At 41.3% G+C, this 15407-nt stretch overlaps 1 protein-coding gene across 1 annotated transcript in view; it reads right to left on the bottom strand.

Annotated features, from left to right (window-relative positions):
• LOC109900166 (piezo-type mechanosensitive ion channel component 2) overlaps positions 1 to 15407 on the bottom strand; it is a 158704-nt gene that overhangs the window by 93837 nt on the left and 49460 nt on the right. The window contains exon 4 of the mRNA XM_031836185.1: positions 7969 to 8011. Coding sequence (XP_031692045.1) covers positions 7969 to 8011 — 43 coding nt within the window. The remainder of the gene's footprint in view (positions 1 to 7968; positions 8012 to 15407) is intronic.

The raw sequence follows: 15407 nt of genomic DNA, 5'->3' as shown, positions 1-15407 counted from the left end.
TTGGTAAAATACCAAGTCCATATTATGGCAAGAACAGCTCAAATAATCAAAGAGAAACGAAAGTCCATCATTACTTTAAGACATAAAGGTCAGTCAATACGGAACATTTCAAAAATGTTAAAAGTTTCTTCAAGTGCAGTCGCAAAAACCATCAGAGTTACCTATGCTGCAGAAGATAAGTTCATTAGAGTTACCAGCCTCAGCAATTGCAGCCCAAATAAATGCTTCACATAGTTCAAGTAACAGACACATCTCAACGTCAACTGTTCAGAGGAATCTGCGTGAATCAGGGCTTCATGGTCGAATTGCTGCAAAGAAACCACAACTAAAGGACACCAATAACAAGAAGAGACTTGCTTCTTCCTAGGTTTTGGCCTTTCTAGGGAGTTTTTCCTAGCCACCGTGCTTCTACACCTGCATTGCTTGCTGTTTGGGGTTTTAGGCTGGGTTTCTGTACAGCACTTTGAGATATCAGCTGATGTAAGAAGGGCTATATAAATACATTTGATTCGATTTGATTAGACACGTGAAAATCTGTCATTTGGTTTGACGAGTCCTAATTTGAGATTTTTGTCTCCAACCACTGTGTCTTTGTGAGATGCAGAGTAGGTGAACAGACGATATCCGCATGTGTGGTTCCCACCATGAGGCATGGAAAAGGAGGCGTGGTGGTGTGGGGTGCATTGCTGGTAACACTGTCAGTAATTTATTTAGAATTCAAGGCACACTTAACCAGCATGGCTACCACAGCATTCTACAGCGATACGCCATCCCATCTGGTTTGCGGTTAGTCACACTATATCATTCGTTTTTCAACAGGACACTTCCAGGCTGTGTAAGGGCTATTTGACCAAGGAGAGTAATGGAGTGCTGCATCAGATGACCTGGCCTCCACAAGGCAAAGGGTGGCTACTTTGAAGAATCTAAAATCTAAAATATATTTAGATATATTTTCACGCTTTTTTGGTTACTACATGATTACATATGTGTTATTTCATAGTTTTTATGTCTTCACTATTATTCTACAATGTAGTAAAACAGTAAAATAAAGAACAACCCTTGAATGAGTAGCTGTGTCCAAACCTTTGAATGGAACTGTATGTAAATGAGATATTTCTGTGTTTCATTTTCATTAAATTTGCAAACATTTCTAAACATGTTTACACTTTGTCATCATGGGGCATTGTTTGTAGATGGGTGAGAAAGAAAATGTTTTATCCATATTGAATTCAGGCTGTAACAAAACAAAATGTGGAATAAGTCTCGGGGTATGAATACTTTCTGAAGGCACTGTACAGTACATTCCTCTCAACAAATCTCCATTCTCATGTGGTTATTCTAGGTGCAACACATTTCCTATGGGAACCAGTGACCACATTCAAGCTTTTATGCCCATTGTTAGTAGGAAATCTTTCCTGCAGAAAATAAACCATTTATGTAGACCAGCTTGACCGACTCTGCCAAGGAAAGAAACAATGAAATACAAAATGAGATGGGTAAATTCCACGCTGTTATTCCCCTCACTGTTGCGTCACACGGTTGAACGTCAGCCAAGAGGACCCAGCTCATTCCAAGCCAATTCATCTCACTCTACTGAGGGGAACACAACAGCAACTGTGCGTTACAGTGAATACATCAAAGTCTAACTTAAATCTAGTTAAGTTTTTAATTTGACAGAAAGGGTTGTCCTTTTTTTATAAACCTAGAAATGTGGATGCCAGACACTGATGTTGACCCTGACAGAAAGGTCTTTGTTACACAGAAATCGACATGATAGACAGTGACGTTTCCTCTCCTCTCCACAGTCTGAATCAGCTACTGTCTGACTGTTAGTTAAGGGCTTGTAAGTAAGTATTTCACGGTGATACCTGTTGTATTTGGCGCATGTGACGATTTTGATTAACACTAACGTATTGTGCTGATAACAGAGCAGACATACAGACAGACGGTCATATTACGTAAACTACTAATACTACTGGTTGGCTATAGGCTCCAGCCAGGTACATGGCTCATACCGAAGCCCCAGCCTCCTGCCAAACACACACACTCACAACCTCTTCCCAGCCAGCCAGGTTAAATTACAATCAAAATGATGTAACGATTGTCTTCGGGTGAAAGAGAGGAGGACCAAGATGCAGCATGATGATAATCCATATTTAATGGGAATACTTAAACACCGAACAAAAACAACAAACCGACAAACGGAACAAAGACGAAACAGTCCCGTAACATGAACACTAAACACTGGAACAGGAACAATCACCCACAAAATATCCAAAGAATATGGCTGCCTAAATATGGTTCCCAATCAGAGACAACGATAGACAGCTGCCTCTAATTGAGAACCAATCTAGGCAACCATAGACTTACAAAAACACCTAGAATAGAAAACACCCCCATAAGCATACAAAACCCCTAGAGAAGACAAAAACACATACATCACCCATGTCACACCCTGACCTAACCAAAATAACAAAGAAAACAAAGAATACTAAGGTCAGGGTATGACAAATGGGGCAAAGCTGGAATGCCGTAACTACCGAAAAGTACTGTAGTTCAGACACACTGCTTCGCCGTGAAATAATATGACAGACTAGTAGTCAATGAAGACTAGGCCAATAACCAGTATCAAGAAAATAAAGATTTACACATTTACACCTGGCCTCATACACTTGAGAGTGTGACTAACAACCTTTCCACACAATAACATAGACATTCTGATTCATTTTTTATGTAACACAAAAAGGTTGATTTCCCCAAGATTCTTTGATAAGTCCCCAGGAAAGGACACTAGTGTCACATTCATTTGAAGCTTCCTTTGTCTGTAATGGTCCTCCCTCATTACAGTCGCTCCCAGTCTCACTTTCCAGTGCTGTATGTCATGTGAAACAGGATCTCCATTAAGGGGCTAGGCCACTCCAGAGCCGGGTGTAAGTAGGACCCATCACTCAGTGGGCTCCACAGGCTCCTGTCTGGTACACATTCATCACTGTCACTCAACTGTCTCCCAGACTCCCACAAAGCAACAGGAGGAGAGGCGCCGTAGCAGCAGCATCAGGGCTGAGACAGACCAGAGCGGGAGAGACTACAAGAACACAGCTGACGCAACCAACTTTAAACCTAAAACTGACACTTACCTTAACCCTAACCTTAACCATACTCTTAACCCTAAACCTAAACCTAACCCTAAACTTAATGGGATACTTCGGGATTTTAGCAATGATGCCCTTTATCTACTTCCCCAGAGACAGATGAACTAGGGGATACCATTTGTATGTCTCGGTGTCCAGTAAGAAGGAAGTTAGAGGTAGTTTCAAAAGCCATTGCTAACTGCTAGCATGCTAGTAGATACTCATAGACTTCCCGTCAATGGGTATCTGCTAGCGTGCTCGTAGAGGCCAATAGACTTCCCGTCAATGGGTATCTGCTAGCGTGCTCGTAGAGGCCAATAGACTTCCAGTCTTGAACCTGTGAGAACTGTGTTTACAGTGTGACATCATAAGTTGAGCAAATATCTGTTATAAATCTGCTATTAGTGTGCAAAAGGTCAGGCATATTTGCCAAATGATATCAACAAGACCATTAGGCTAAGCCCCATATGTCACCAGAAGTAGTCAAAACACTGACGAGCCATCTTTCTGTCCTGCTAATTTCACAGACAGACACACAGACAGACAGACAGACAGACAGACAGACAGACAGACACAGACAGACAGACAGACAGAGAGGACCATGGAGAGGGCTGTTATAGTTACCACCCAACGAGCCTTGCTGGGAACTCCCTCTCTCCCAGACAAAATTACAATATCACTGTATCCAACACCTGAGGAATGCCAGCAGCTTCCCTCATGGTGGCATTACCGTGACTCTAAACATTCGGGTTGGCTCTTTCCCCCATTTGCTGTTTCTTTAACCCAGTAAGCAGTAACACTTTCCAATGCTTGGAAGGTGACATCACCGCACCTGTAGCTATGGATCACCTCGGGAACCCCGAAATGGCTCTGCTAGTTAGCCTAGCACACAGACGCAGCACAGCGCAGAAGACTGGGCAAATTTACTATGTTTACGCCACACATGCTGTAAGGATATGTGCGAAAGTTATACAACCATAATTTCTGTGAACCCGGTGGCCGCACCAACCAGCCGATGCTGGGAAAATAAACGGCCACTTCAATCCGTCATGACACAATGTAGTAAAGGTGCAGACTTGAAAAAAACACAAAATCTCTGGTTTGTTGAGTCTATTATTTTACGGCTAGCCTTTCTTTCAAACCACAGCTGGGGACGAAGCATGTATGCAATAACTGTACAAAGCCATTGATCAAGCGACACAATTCATTTCTATGTGAAGACTCAATAGCGCATTTGAAGCTAACAAAATCGGTTAAGATGGCGTCTCATGTCGGAGATTTATGCAACCATAACATGCGCAGTATTAGCTATCGCTGTCGGCCTTGAACTTCGTGGCTTCAATGAGAGGGGGCAGTCATTCTCCCCTGCACATATCTCGCTTTGAGGCATTCGATCACATCAACAAAGCCTTGAACAGCATGTAATGACGACATAAGTAAGCTATACACAGGGTCAGTTCCAGGGTCAGTAAGCTATATACAGGGTCAGTTCCAGGGTCAGTAAGCTATATACAGAGTAAATCCCAGGGTCAGTAAGCTGTACTGTATACAGGGTCAGTTCCAGGGTCAGTGCCAATACCATATTTACAATGTACAGGGATACTGGAGTGATAGAGGTAGATATGTATAGGGGTAAGTGGACTAGGCATCAGGTATATGATAAACAGAGTAGCAAAGTGTGTGTATAGTCAGTCTGAATGTGTGTGAACAAATTAAAGGTGTGTGTTTGTGTGTGTGTTAGAGTGTCAGTGTGAGTGTGTGTGAATGAGTCTGTAGAGTGTGCATAAAGTGAGTATGAGTGTGTAGAGTGGGAATAGTGAGTATGGGTGTGTAGAGTGGGAATAGTGAGTATGAGTGTGTAGAGTGTGCATAGGGAGTGTGTAGAGTGCATAGAGTCAGTGCAAAATGACTCTGCAGATAGTGCAGAGAGTCTGTGTAGCCATTTTGTTAGCTGCAGTTGAAGTCGGAAGTTTACATACACTCAGGTTGGAGTCATTAAAACTTGTTTTCAACTACTCCACAAATGTCTTGTTAACAAGCTATAGTTTTGGCAAGTCGGTTAGGACATCTACTTTGTGCATGACACAAGTAATTTTTCCAACAATTATTTAGACAGATTATTTTACTTATAATTCACTGTATCACAATTCCAGTGGGTCAGAAGTTTACATACACTAAGTTGACTGTGCCTTTAAACAGCTTGGAAAATTCCAGAAAATTATGTCATGGCTTTAGAAGATTCTGATGGGCTAATTGACATCATTTGATTCAATTTGAGGTGTACCTGTGGATGTATTTCAAGGCCTACCTTCAAACTCAGTGCCTCTTTGCTTGACTTTATGGGAATATCAAAAGAAATCAGCCAAGACCTCAAAAAATAAATTGTAGACCACAAGTCTGGTTCATCCTTGGGAGCAATTTCCAAACGCCTGTAGGTACCACGTTCATCTGTACAAACAATAGTACGCAAGTATAAACACCATGGGACCACTCAGCCGTCATACCGCTCAGGATGGAGACGCGTTCTGTCTCCTTGAGATGAACATACCTTGGTGTGCAAATCAATCCCAGAAAAACAGCAAAGGACATTGTGAAGATGCTGGAGGAAACAGGTACAAAAGTATCTATATCCACAGTAAAACGAGTCCTTTATCAACATAACCTGAAAGGCAAGGAAGGAAGAAGCCACTGCTCCAAAACTGCACAACTGGGTTTGCATCTGCACATGGGGACAAAGATGGTGCTTTTTGGAGAAATGTCCTCTGGTCTGATTAAACAAAAATATAACTGTTTGGCCATAATGACCATCGTTATGTTTGGAAGAAAAAGGGGGATGCTTGCAAACCGAAGAACACCATCCCAACCGTGAAGCACAGAGGTGGCAGCATCATGTTGTGGGGGTGCTTTGCTGCAGGAGGGACTGGTGCACTTCACAAAATAGATGGCATCACGAGGGAGGACAATTATGTGAATATATTGAAGCAACATCTCAAGCCATCAGTCAGGAAGTTAAAGCTTGGTCGCAAAAGGGTCTTCCAAATGGACAATGACAAAATGGCTTAAGAACAACAAAGTCAAGGTATTGGAGTGACCATCACAAAGGCCTGACCTCAATCCCATAGAAAATGTGTGGGCAGAACTGAAAAAGTGTGTGCGAGCAAGGAGGCCTACAAACCTGACTCAGTTATACCAGCTCTGTCAGGAGAAATTCACCCAGGGCCAAAATTCACCCAACTTATTGTGGGAAGCTTGTGGAAGGCTACCTGAAACGTTTGACCCAAGTTAAACAATGTAAAGGCAATGCTACCAAATAGTAATTGAGTGTATGTAAACTTCTGACCCACTGGGAATGTGATGAAAGAAATACAAGCTCAAATAAATCATTCTCTCTACTATTATTCTGATATGTCACATTCTTAAATAAAGTGGTGATCCTAACTGACCTAAAACAGGGAATTTTTACTAGGATTAAATGTCAGGGATTGTGAAAAACTGAGTTTAAATGTATTTGGCTAAGGTTTATGTAATCCTGTTGGTGTCAGACTTGTTTCTCCGGTACTCAGTGGTGCAGCTGTTGAACTTTTTGAGGATTTGAGGGCCCATACCAAATCTTTTCTACCTCCTGAGGGGGAAGAGGCGCTGTTGCACCTTCTCACGACTGTTTGCGTGTGTGGACCATTTTAAATCCTTATTGATTTCGACACCGAGGAACTTGAAGCCCGGGATCCAGTTGCAGATGGGAAGTGTTCAGGCCCAGCATCTCAAGCTTGGTGACTATGGTGTTAAGCGCTGAGCTGTAGTTAATGAACAACATTATCACATAGGTAGTCCTCTTATCTAGGTGTGTGAGGACAGTTCCAGTGCAATGAAGATTGCATTGTCTACAGTATGGATCTGTCTGAGCGGTATGCAAATTGGAGTGGGTCTAGGGCACGTGTCAAACTCATTCCATGGAGGACCGAGTGTCTGATGGATTTTGCTCCTCTCTGGGGTACTTGATTGATTAATTAAGGTCACTAATTAGAAAGGAACTCCCCTCACCTGGTTGTCTAGGTCTTAACTGAAAGGAAAAAACTAAAAGCAGCAGACACTAGGCCCTCCATGGAATGAGTTTGACACCCCTGCTTTAGGGTGTCTGGGATGATGGAGTTGATGTGTGCCATAACCAGCCTTTCAAAGCACTTCATGATCACATATGTGCTACAGGGCAGTAGTTATTATGGCAGGTAGTCTTAAGACCTCATGGGAACAGAAATGATTGTGGTCAGCTTGAAACATGTGGGGATTTCAAACTGGGACAAGGAGAGGTTGAGAATGACTGTGAATACGCCTGACAGCTGTTCTGACCATGCTCTGAGAACGCGCCCTGGAAAACCGTCCGGCCCTGCGGCCTTATGAGCGTTGACCTGATTAAAAACCTTATGGATGACCCACTTGGGAAAACAGTCATTTGTATGCTGCGATGAGGGCTCTACCTGAGTGGTTCATATGGCAATGAATGTAGATGAGAATGAAACATGGATTGTTTTGTTGGCTGCTGCGTTTTAACTTACTCTAGTGTATTAGAGTGTCTGCCAAATGACTGGGTGTATTGGGTGAAATGTAATCATTCAGTTGAGCTCAATTGAACGAGTACTATGGCACTATGCCATAGAATGGATTTTAGCGACGTACAATAGAACAAGTAAACCTTCTTGTTGTCCTCTTTGGGGTGTGGGAGGATACTCCGCACTTTACCACACAAACACCATGAAAATATATATATGGGGATCAAACTGAGCTATGTACAGTAGATCATGCCAGGTTTGATTTTAATGTGAAAGCATTGGTCTCTTACCTTTCCAAGCCCAGCTGTCGAACCGACTTCTCCCATGTTGAACCTGAAAAGAACACAAAATATAGACGTCAAAATCCTCGCTCAACAGAGTGGACCATTATTCCAAACTCCTGAGGTGGACTTAAGATGGCAGCTGCTCAAATGGCAGGCTTTCATGAAGCACTTTCTGTTATCCCACAGAGCCTCCCCATCATTCAACCTGGAGTGTTGACAACCTGAGCTCCATTAGAATACACTGAAAAGTTGAAGTTGTACCAATCCATCTTTGACTCGATAAACTTTCTATGTTCTATGTCTTTCTATGTCTGCAGAATTGGGATGCAATCCCAATTCTGACACCAATGTGGCAGATCTTTAAAATGATATACAGATTACAAGAATAATTTAACCTTGAATCCAATGGTTTCACATGCACACTGACCCTCCTTAGGAAGGTAACACAGATCTAAACCATATGTTAGCGAAGGTAAACCACACACACACGTACACACACACACACACGTACACACACACACACACACACACACGTACACACGCACACACACACACACACACACACGTACACACACACACGTACACACACACACACACACACACGTACACACGCACACACACACACACACACACACACACACACACACACACACACACACACACACACACACACACACACACACACACACACAGGGGCGGCTGTGCACCATCGACAGCCACTTGGAACGCCCTCCGTCTCACAGTTAGTTGTCATCCTGTGACTCACATGACTCATGCATTTGGCAGACAACTCCTCTCTCTCCTCTCTTCCGCCTCTTTGTGTGTTTATGACACGAAACTCCGATGTCCGCCCGCACGTTGATTTAACGACTCAGGGAAAAACAAAAATGTTCTTGAAAGGCTTTGGACTCCTGGGCTTTTTTTTTACAGAGACAGTTCCAGGTGTGTGGAGGCCCCCCTCTGGAAGGGAGTTGAGAATTGTCTTACTGCCAAGTAACCAACTCCCAACACACCGCCCCCCTGCAGCTGATCTGAGGATAGTTACCCTAACGACAGATCCATGAGTCAGTGCTCAGGCGGCTAATTAGCTCTGTCATTAGCTTGTTAACTGCCTGGTTAATAGGCCCTACTCAGATGAGAAGACAAGTTCACCACTGGGATGACTGATGACCACTTCCTGTTTAAAAAAGGAATTTAACTGAGAAAGTGCTGTGAAAGTGCTTTCTGTCATTAACTTGAAATTATTCAACTTTATCAATAATACATTTCTTGGTAACACTTTACCTTGAGTTGCCCTTATATTTATGTAACTAAACAGTAACAACTGAAGTAACAACATTGTATTAACACGTAGTTACATATTAGTAATTCATTTGTAATAACATGCTAATAGAGCTTAGCCATTTCTCTAAAACACACTATCATCATGGTGTTTTTTAACAGTAAGTTTACAAACATTGGTTGTGGTAAGTATAATTGAAACGTGGGTATCATTACGGTAAGTGTGGAAATAAGTATAGCCAGTTATAATTGTAATGGCTTAGCAGATCATAAAAAAAAGAATATAATATCTATTGTTTACATTCTACAAATATAGATGAGATTGGGTGGGAAAAGGACTGGGAGGGAGAAATATATTTTTGTCATGGGCAAAGAAACTCAAAAGGGGTGATTATACTAATTAACACAAATTTTGATCCGATTGTGCAAACTGTGCAAACAGATCAACAAGGAAGATGGATTACTTTAAATATGCTATTGGACCAAAAACAGATCTGGCTAATTAATATATATGGGCCAAATAATGATGATCCACACTTCTTCTAAAATATATATAATAATCTATTGAGCTCCCAAGCAACGAAATAATCTATTATTATGGTTGGAGATTATAATATGGTTTTAAGTACCTCAACCTATCATAAAGGAAGTCATTCACTGACCCTGTATAAAGCTCAAACTATACAAACTATCACCCTCAAGCACTTAAGGTGATCACGAAGATCATGGATACATTAGAACTAGATATACGTACATGGAGGAGGCTTAATCAAGCTAGCCGTCTTGATTACTTCCTAGTCTCGTTCTTGCTGGCAGTTTGTTCTTAACTAAGACAACATAAATCATAATTTGCTTTACTTTGCACAGAATAGGTACAGCAGATCCCCTTATTGTATTGGACACTTTCAAATGTACTTTTAGAGGGCATTCAATACAATACTCATCATTAAAACAAAAGCCGTTTAGATCAAAAGAGATTAGACTGATAAAGGAAATAGAGGAAGTAACAGAGCAGGTAGATGGTAAAGGAAATAGAGGAAGTAACAGAGCAGGTAGATAGTAAAGGAAATAGAGGAAGTAACAGAGCAGGTAGATAGTAAAGGAAATAGAGGAAGTAACAGAGCAGGTAGATAGTAAAGGAAATAGAGGAAGTAACAGAGCAGGTAGATAGTAAAGGAAATAGAGGAAGTAACAGAGCAGGTAGATAGTAAAGGAAATAGAGGAAGTAACAGAGCAGGTAGATAGTAAAGGAAATAGAGGAAGTAACAGAGCAGGTAGATAGTAAAGGAAATAGAGGAAGTAACAGAGCAGGTAGATAGTAAAGGAAATAGAGGAAGTAACAGAGCAGGTAGATAGTAAAGGAAATAGAGGAAGTAACAGAGCAGGTAGATGGTAAAGGAAATAGAGGAAGTAACAGAGCAGGTAGATGGTAAAGGAAACTACTATAGAGGCACAACATAGGTTAGAGGAAAAACAAAAAGAAATGGAGGTAGTTATTCAAGAACGATCCAAGTGTAATGTAATACAAAAATACAGCGAATTGGATGGAAAATTGTGAAAAATGCACCACATTTTTCTTGAATCTTCAAACTCATTACAAATGATGGAGTTATCTGTGATTCACCAAATGATGGAGTTATCTGTGATTCACCAAATGATGGAGTTATCTGTGATTCACCAAATGATGGAGTTATCTGTGATTCACCAAATGATGGAGTTATCTGTGATTCACCAAATGATGGAGTTATCTGTGATTCACCAAATGATATTTTGAAACAGGAAGCAAAATATTTGAAGCATATGTATTCTTTTCAGTCTCCTCCATTTCCACTGAATGATCTTAACTGTAAGGATTTCTTTCCTAATAATAATAATAATAATAATAATAAAATTAACACATTTACAGAAAGAACTGTGTGAAGGCCAACTTACAGATGATTATCTTTTTGAGGCAATAAAATCTTTTCAGCCTGGAAAAACACCAGGGCTTGACGGTATACCAGTAGAGGGATATCAGACCTTTTTTGATGTACTCAAATATCCATTATTGCATGTTTAATTACTCTTATACAAATGGTAGACTTTCAGGTACTCAACAAGGTCTGATTTCATTACTACTAAAACAGGAACTAGGTGATAAGTATAAAGATCCAGTCCATTCAAAAAACTGGAGGTCTGTAACACTTGAATGTTGTGATGTGAAAATCCTGGCGAAATGCATAGCACATACACTACTGTTCAAAAGTTTGGTGTCACTTAGAGATTTCCTTGTTTTTGAAAATAAAAAATGAATTGTCCATTAATATAACATCAAATTGATCAGAAATACAGTGTAGACATTGTTAATGTTGTAAATGACTGTTGTAACTGGAAACGGCAGGTTTTTTAAATGGAATATCAACAGAGGCCCATTATCAGCAACCATCACTCCTGTGTTCCAATGGCACGTTGTGTTAGCTTATCCAAGTTTATCATTTTAAAAGGCTAATTGATCATTAGAAAACCCTTTTGCAATTATGTTAGCACAGCTGAACACGGATGTTCTGATTAAAGAAGCAATAAAACTGGCCTTCTTTAGACTAGTCTTAGTATCTGGAGCATCAGCATTTGTGGGTTCGATTACAGGCTCAAAATGGCCAGAAACAAAGACCTTTCTTCTGAAAATCTATTCTTGTTCTGAGAAATGAAGGCGAGAAATTGCCAAGAAACTGAAGATCTTGTACAGCGCTGTGTACTACTCCCTTCACAGAACAGCGCAAACTGGCACTAACCAGAATAGAAAGAGTTTGGGAGGCCCTGGTGCACAACTGAGCAAGAGGACAAGTACATTAGAGTGTCTAGTTTGAGAAACAGACTCCTCACAAATCCTCAACTGGCAGCTTCATTAAATAGTACCCGCAAAACACCAGTCTCAACATCAACAGCGAAGAGGCGACTCTGGGATGCTGTGCTATGGAGAGGCATACTATGAGCAATGTATGTGTTGCTGTATGTGTTGCTATCGGCAGCTAGACAGCGGACCATGAACCTTTCCTTTAAGGATTCCACATTGTATAGTGTTCCCTTGACGAGGCCATGGCTAAGCTAATAAAGAGGAAGGGGCACACGTGTTTGTTACATAGACAGTTTACTTTCCGACAGTTTCTCGCTTACATCATGTGTACCTTTTCTTCTCCACTTCCTCCCTCACTCCCTTCCTCCCTGTTATTTTATGGTTATAATACAGCCTGGACATTGTCTATGAGAGAAGGCCACAACGTACTGCAATGATGAAATGCAGCCAAACCAAGATCATATATCCACATGAATTTATGCTCGCGTTAATACAATATTACAGACACAGATTTATGCCGGGCCATGGGAAAATGTCATGCGTGTTTAACAAGTTGTTTTTCTAACTACGATGCATGGAGGTTGTCTGACTCAATCTGACGTAGCGAGTCCAGGTTTTCAACGTCTGAAACTCCAGCCGTCACAGGAGTCATGAGGAGTGGGGCCTTGCGCTGCTTTAGATTTGTGTGTTTATATTTCTGGATGCTTATAGTAGGAGTTGCAAAAAACTGGCTGACAGGATAGGCCAACTTTAGATTTACAATATAAAATTATTTAAAAAAGCTACTTACAATGCTCTGGTAAAAAAATAACCTCTAAATTTGTCTCGTTATGTTTGTCTCACAGGCTCACGTCAGATTGAGAAGCTCATCCACGTTTCTCAAACGTCAAATTTCAAAGTGTTTGGTTATTTCTCTGTATTGTTCCAAGAATAAATGTGAGGCATTAACTCAGAATTCTTAAGGTAAGGGTTAAGGTTTAGGATAGGCTTTAAACAACAATATCAAAAACAACTGTCTATCTCTGGATTCAAACATGCAACCTTTGCAACCATGGGCAGATGTTTATGCCCATCCATCATCCCCCTCCACAACGCCATAGCCACACCAAAGCATATTTGAGGGTAACAGTGCTCACTGTTGCCCCTAGTGGCTGGTTTCAACAACATCTCCCGATGTCCTCAGACATGGATGGACGTCAAATACTGACTTGTATCAGGTGACCTGCCTACTAATATCCCAGACAGGCAAACCCACAGGTGTTACTTTTCTTAGCATTCTCCATTAGTAAGCTGCATCTAAAGTTACAGTATAGGCCTACACATTACACGAAAGAGAGTGTCAGAGAGAGGGGAGAAAGTGAGAAAGAGAAAGAGAGAGAGAGAGAGAGAGAGAGAGAGAAAGGAAGGAGAGAGAGAGAAAGGAAGGAGAGAGAGTGAGTGGGGGCTTTGTGGAGCAACGTTGTGGTCACAGGAGCTGTTTGGCAGCTCCCTGCAGATGGGTGCAGTGGCTCGGAGGGAGCGCAATAATGTGGTGCCGCGGGAATAACGTAGCATTGTAATAACGTCCAGGGCTGCAGGCAATAAGCCTATACAGCCCCCAGCGCAAATAGACACACACACAAACACACATTACACACACCAGCCACAATTCAGCTCATTAGTGAAGAAACACCTCATTGAACGCAGCTATAATATTTAGTCATGGCATCAGTGCTCAAATACATAATTGTGGATTTTAAAACTGCAAATCCTCTGTGTATTTTCACCCGGTTGAAATTAAATCAATCTGTTACTTTTGTTATGAACAGTAGCCAATGAAATACACTAGCCATGTCCAAACCATGCCTCATACTATAGTTGTGTTAACTGCAAATTTTTTGTAATAATGATTTGTCTACCACTTAAATCACGAAATTGAATTACCATTCATGACCACTATTTTCTTTCATAGTCTTTTCTCTTTGATAGCTGATATGTACACATCTAATGCAGTAGTTTATACTGTATGGTGGCGACTAGAATAGCAGATGCAGCAACCTGTCTAGAAGAAGCCATATCTAGACTATAGTGCGGTGTGGTAATCCCATCTGGATATCACTGGGAGAAAAGCACTTCAATTAGACACAAGCTGCCCATCAAACAGTCTGGTGGATCAGCGAAGCCTCAGAAGTAGTAATTATAACATTTGTCTGTCAACAGCGATACAACGCCCCTGCTTAGATCACACTGCATACCTGGATTAGCCTAACACTGATTACTGTACATAGTGAGTATAGCACAGATTCACTGCTACTTCCCCTTAGCCTTTCTGTCTCTATCTCTCTATGATGTCATGGTCACAGAAATGATGGAAGTCACCTGGGTATTAGGTCAAATGGTTAGCTCAAAGGAGGTAGCCAATAAAATAGTGAAAATGAGGGATCCAGTGTTTCCATATACAGCAACGGGAGATAGGAAGGAAACAAGGAAGGTAGGAAGGACAAGGAAGGACCCTCAAATAAAAACGCCAAAACCCAGGAAAATCCTCAATTTGTGACGTGTCAAGGGAGATGAAAAGAGTTTTATTTGCGATGTGTTCATTCGAGACAGCTTGCAACAGTTCATTTCGAAATAACAATGAGCAATTCAGAAACACCTGTGGCAAAGACCGTCTAAAAACAATCCCTCAACTCCCCCGGCAGCGGTTTCCTTCTGCTGAGAGGGAGGTGAATGTTTTCATATGGCTGAACATGGGTTATTTTACAGATGATGGCTGTTCAAGGTAAAACTATGCCTAAAGTCTTACAGAACATCATAGAAATCTATTAAACCAGACTCCTACACGCCTCCATAATGCTTCGACAATGTAAGCAAACTGCGGATGAGACATCTTGTAAAAACCTGCTAAGTACCAACTACCAAGGAAATGCTTTCAGTTTATGTACATTGTGGGATTGAATTGCAATTAAGCAATTTGGGGGGGGGGGGATATCATAGAAAGAGTTCCTCCGTGGATGTATTAGCTACTGAATTAAGAGCTAATAGTGTTTTGGTCGAGGAACCGACATTGAGTTTTAGTGTATTTATGTCGGTGGAGTAGGACGTAAAACATAAAGGCCTCATCCTTCCTGGAAGTCTCTTATTAATGACCTCATACCAACCTCTACTTCTCAGTATTTGACTGAAATATGTACCGGTACTCATTTTGAGTGCCAGTACTGTTTGTATTTAGGTGCAGGAGCACCACAATACTTCAGAGATAATATTCCATAAGAGGAACAGGAGATCATGCTGTAGAACATTTGAGGTGCCGGTCCTCAGTTCCAGTGAGCTCCTGCCCAAATCAAGCATG

Source organism: Oncorhynchus kisutch, linkage group LG11, assembly GCF_002021735.2.
Source record: "Oncorhynchus kisutch isolate 150728-3 linkage group LG11, Okis_V2, whole genome shotgun sequence".
Classification (NCBI taxonomy): Eukaryota; Metazoa; Chordata; class Actinopteri; order Salmoniformes; family Salmonidae; genus Oncorhynchus; species Oncorhynchus kisutch.
Note: the sequence above shows the minus strand (reverse complement) of the source record. Positions and strands in the feature narration are given on the sequence as shown.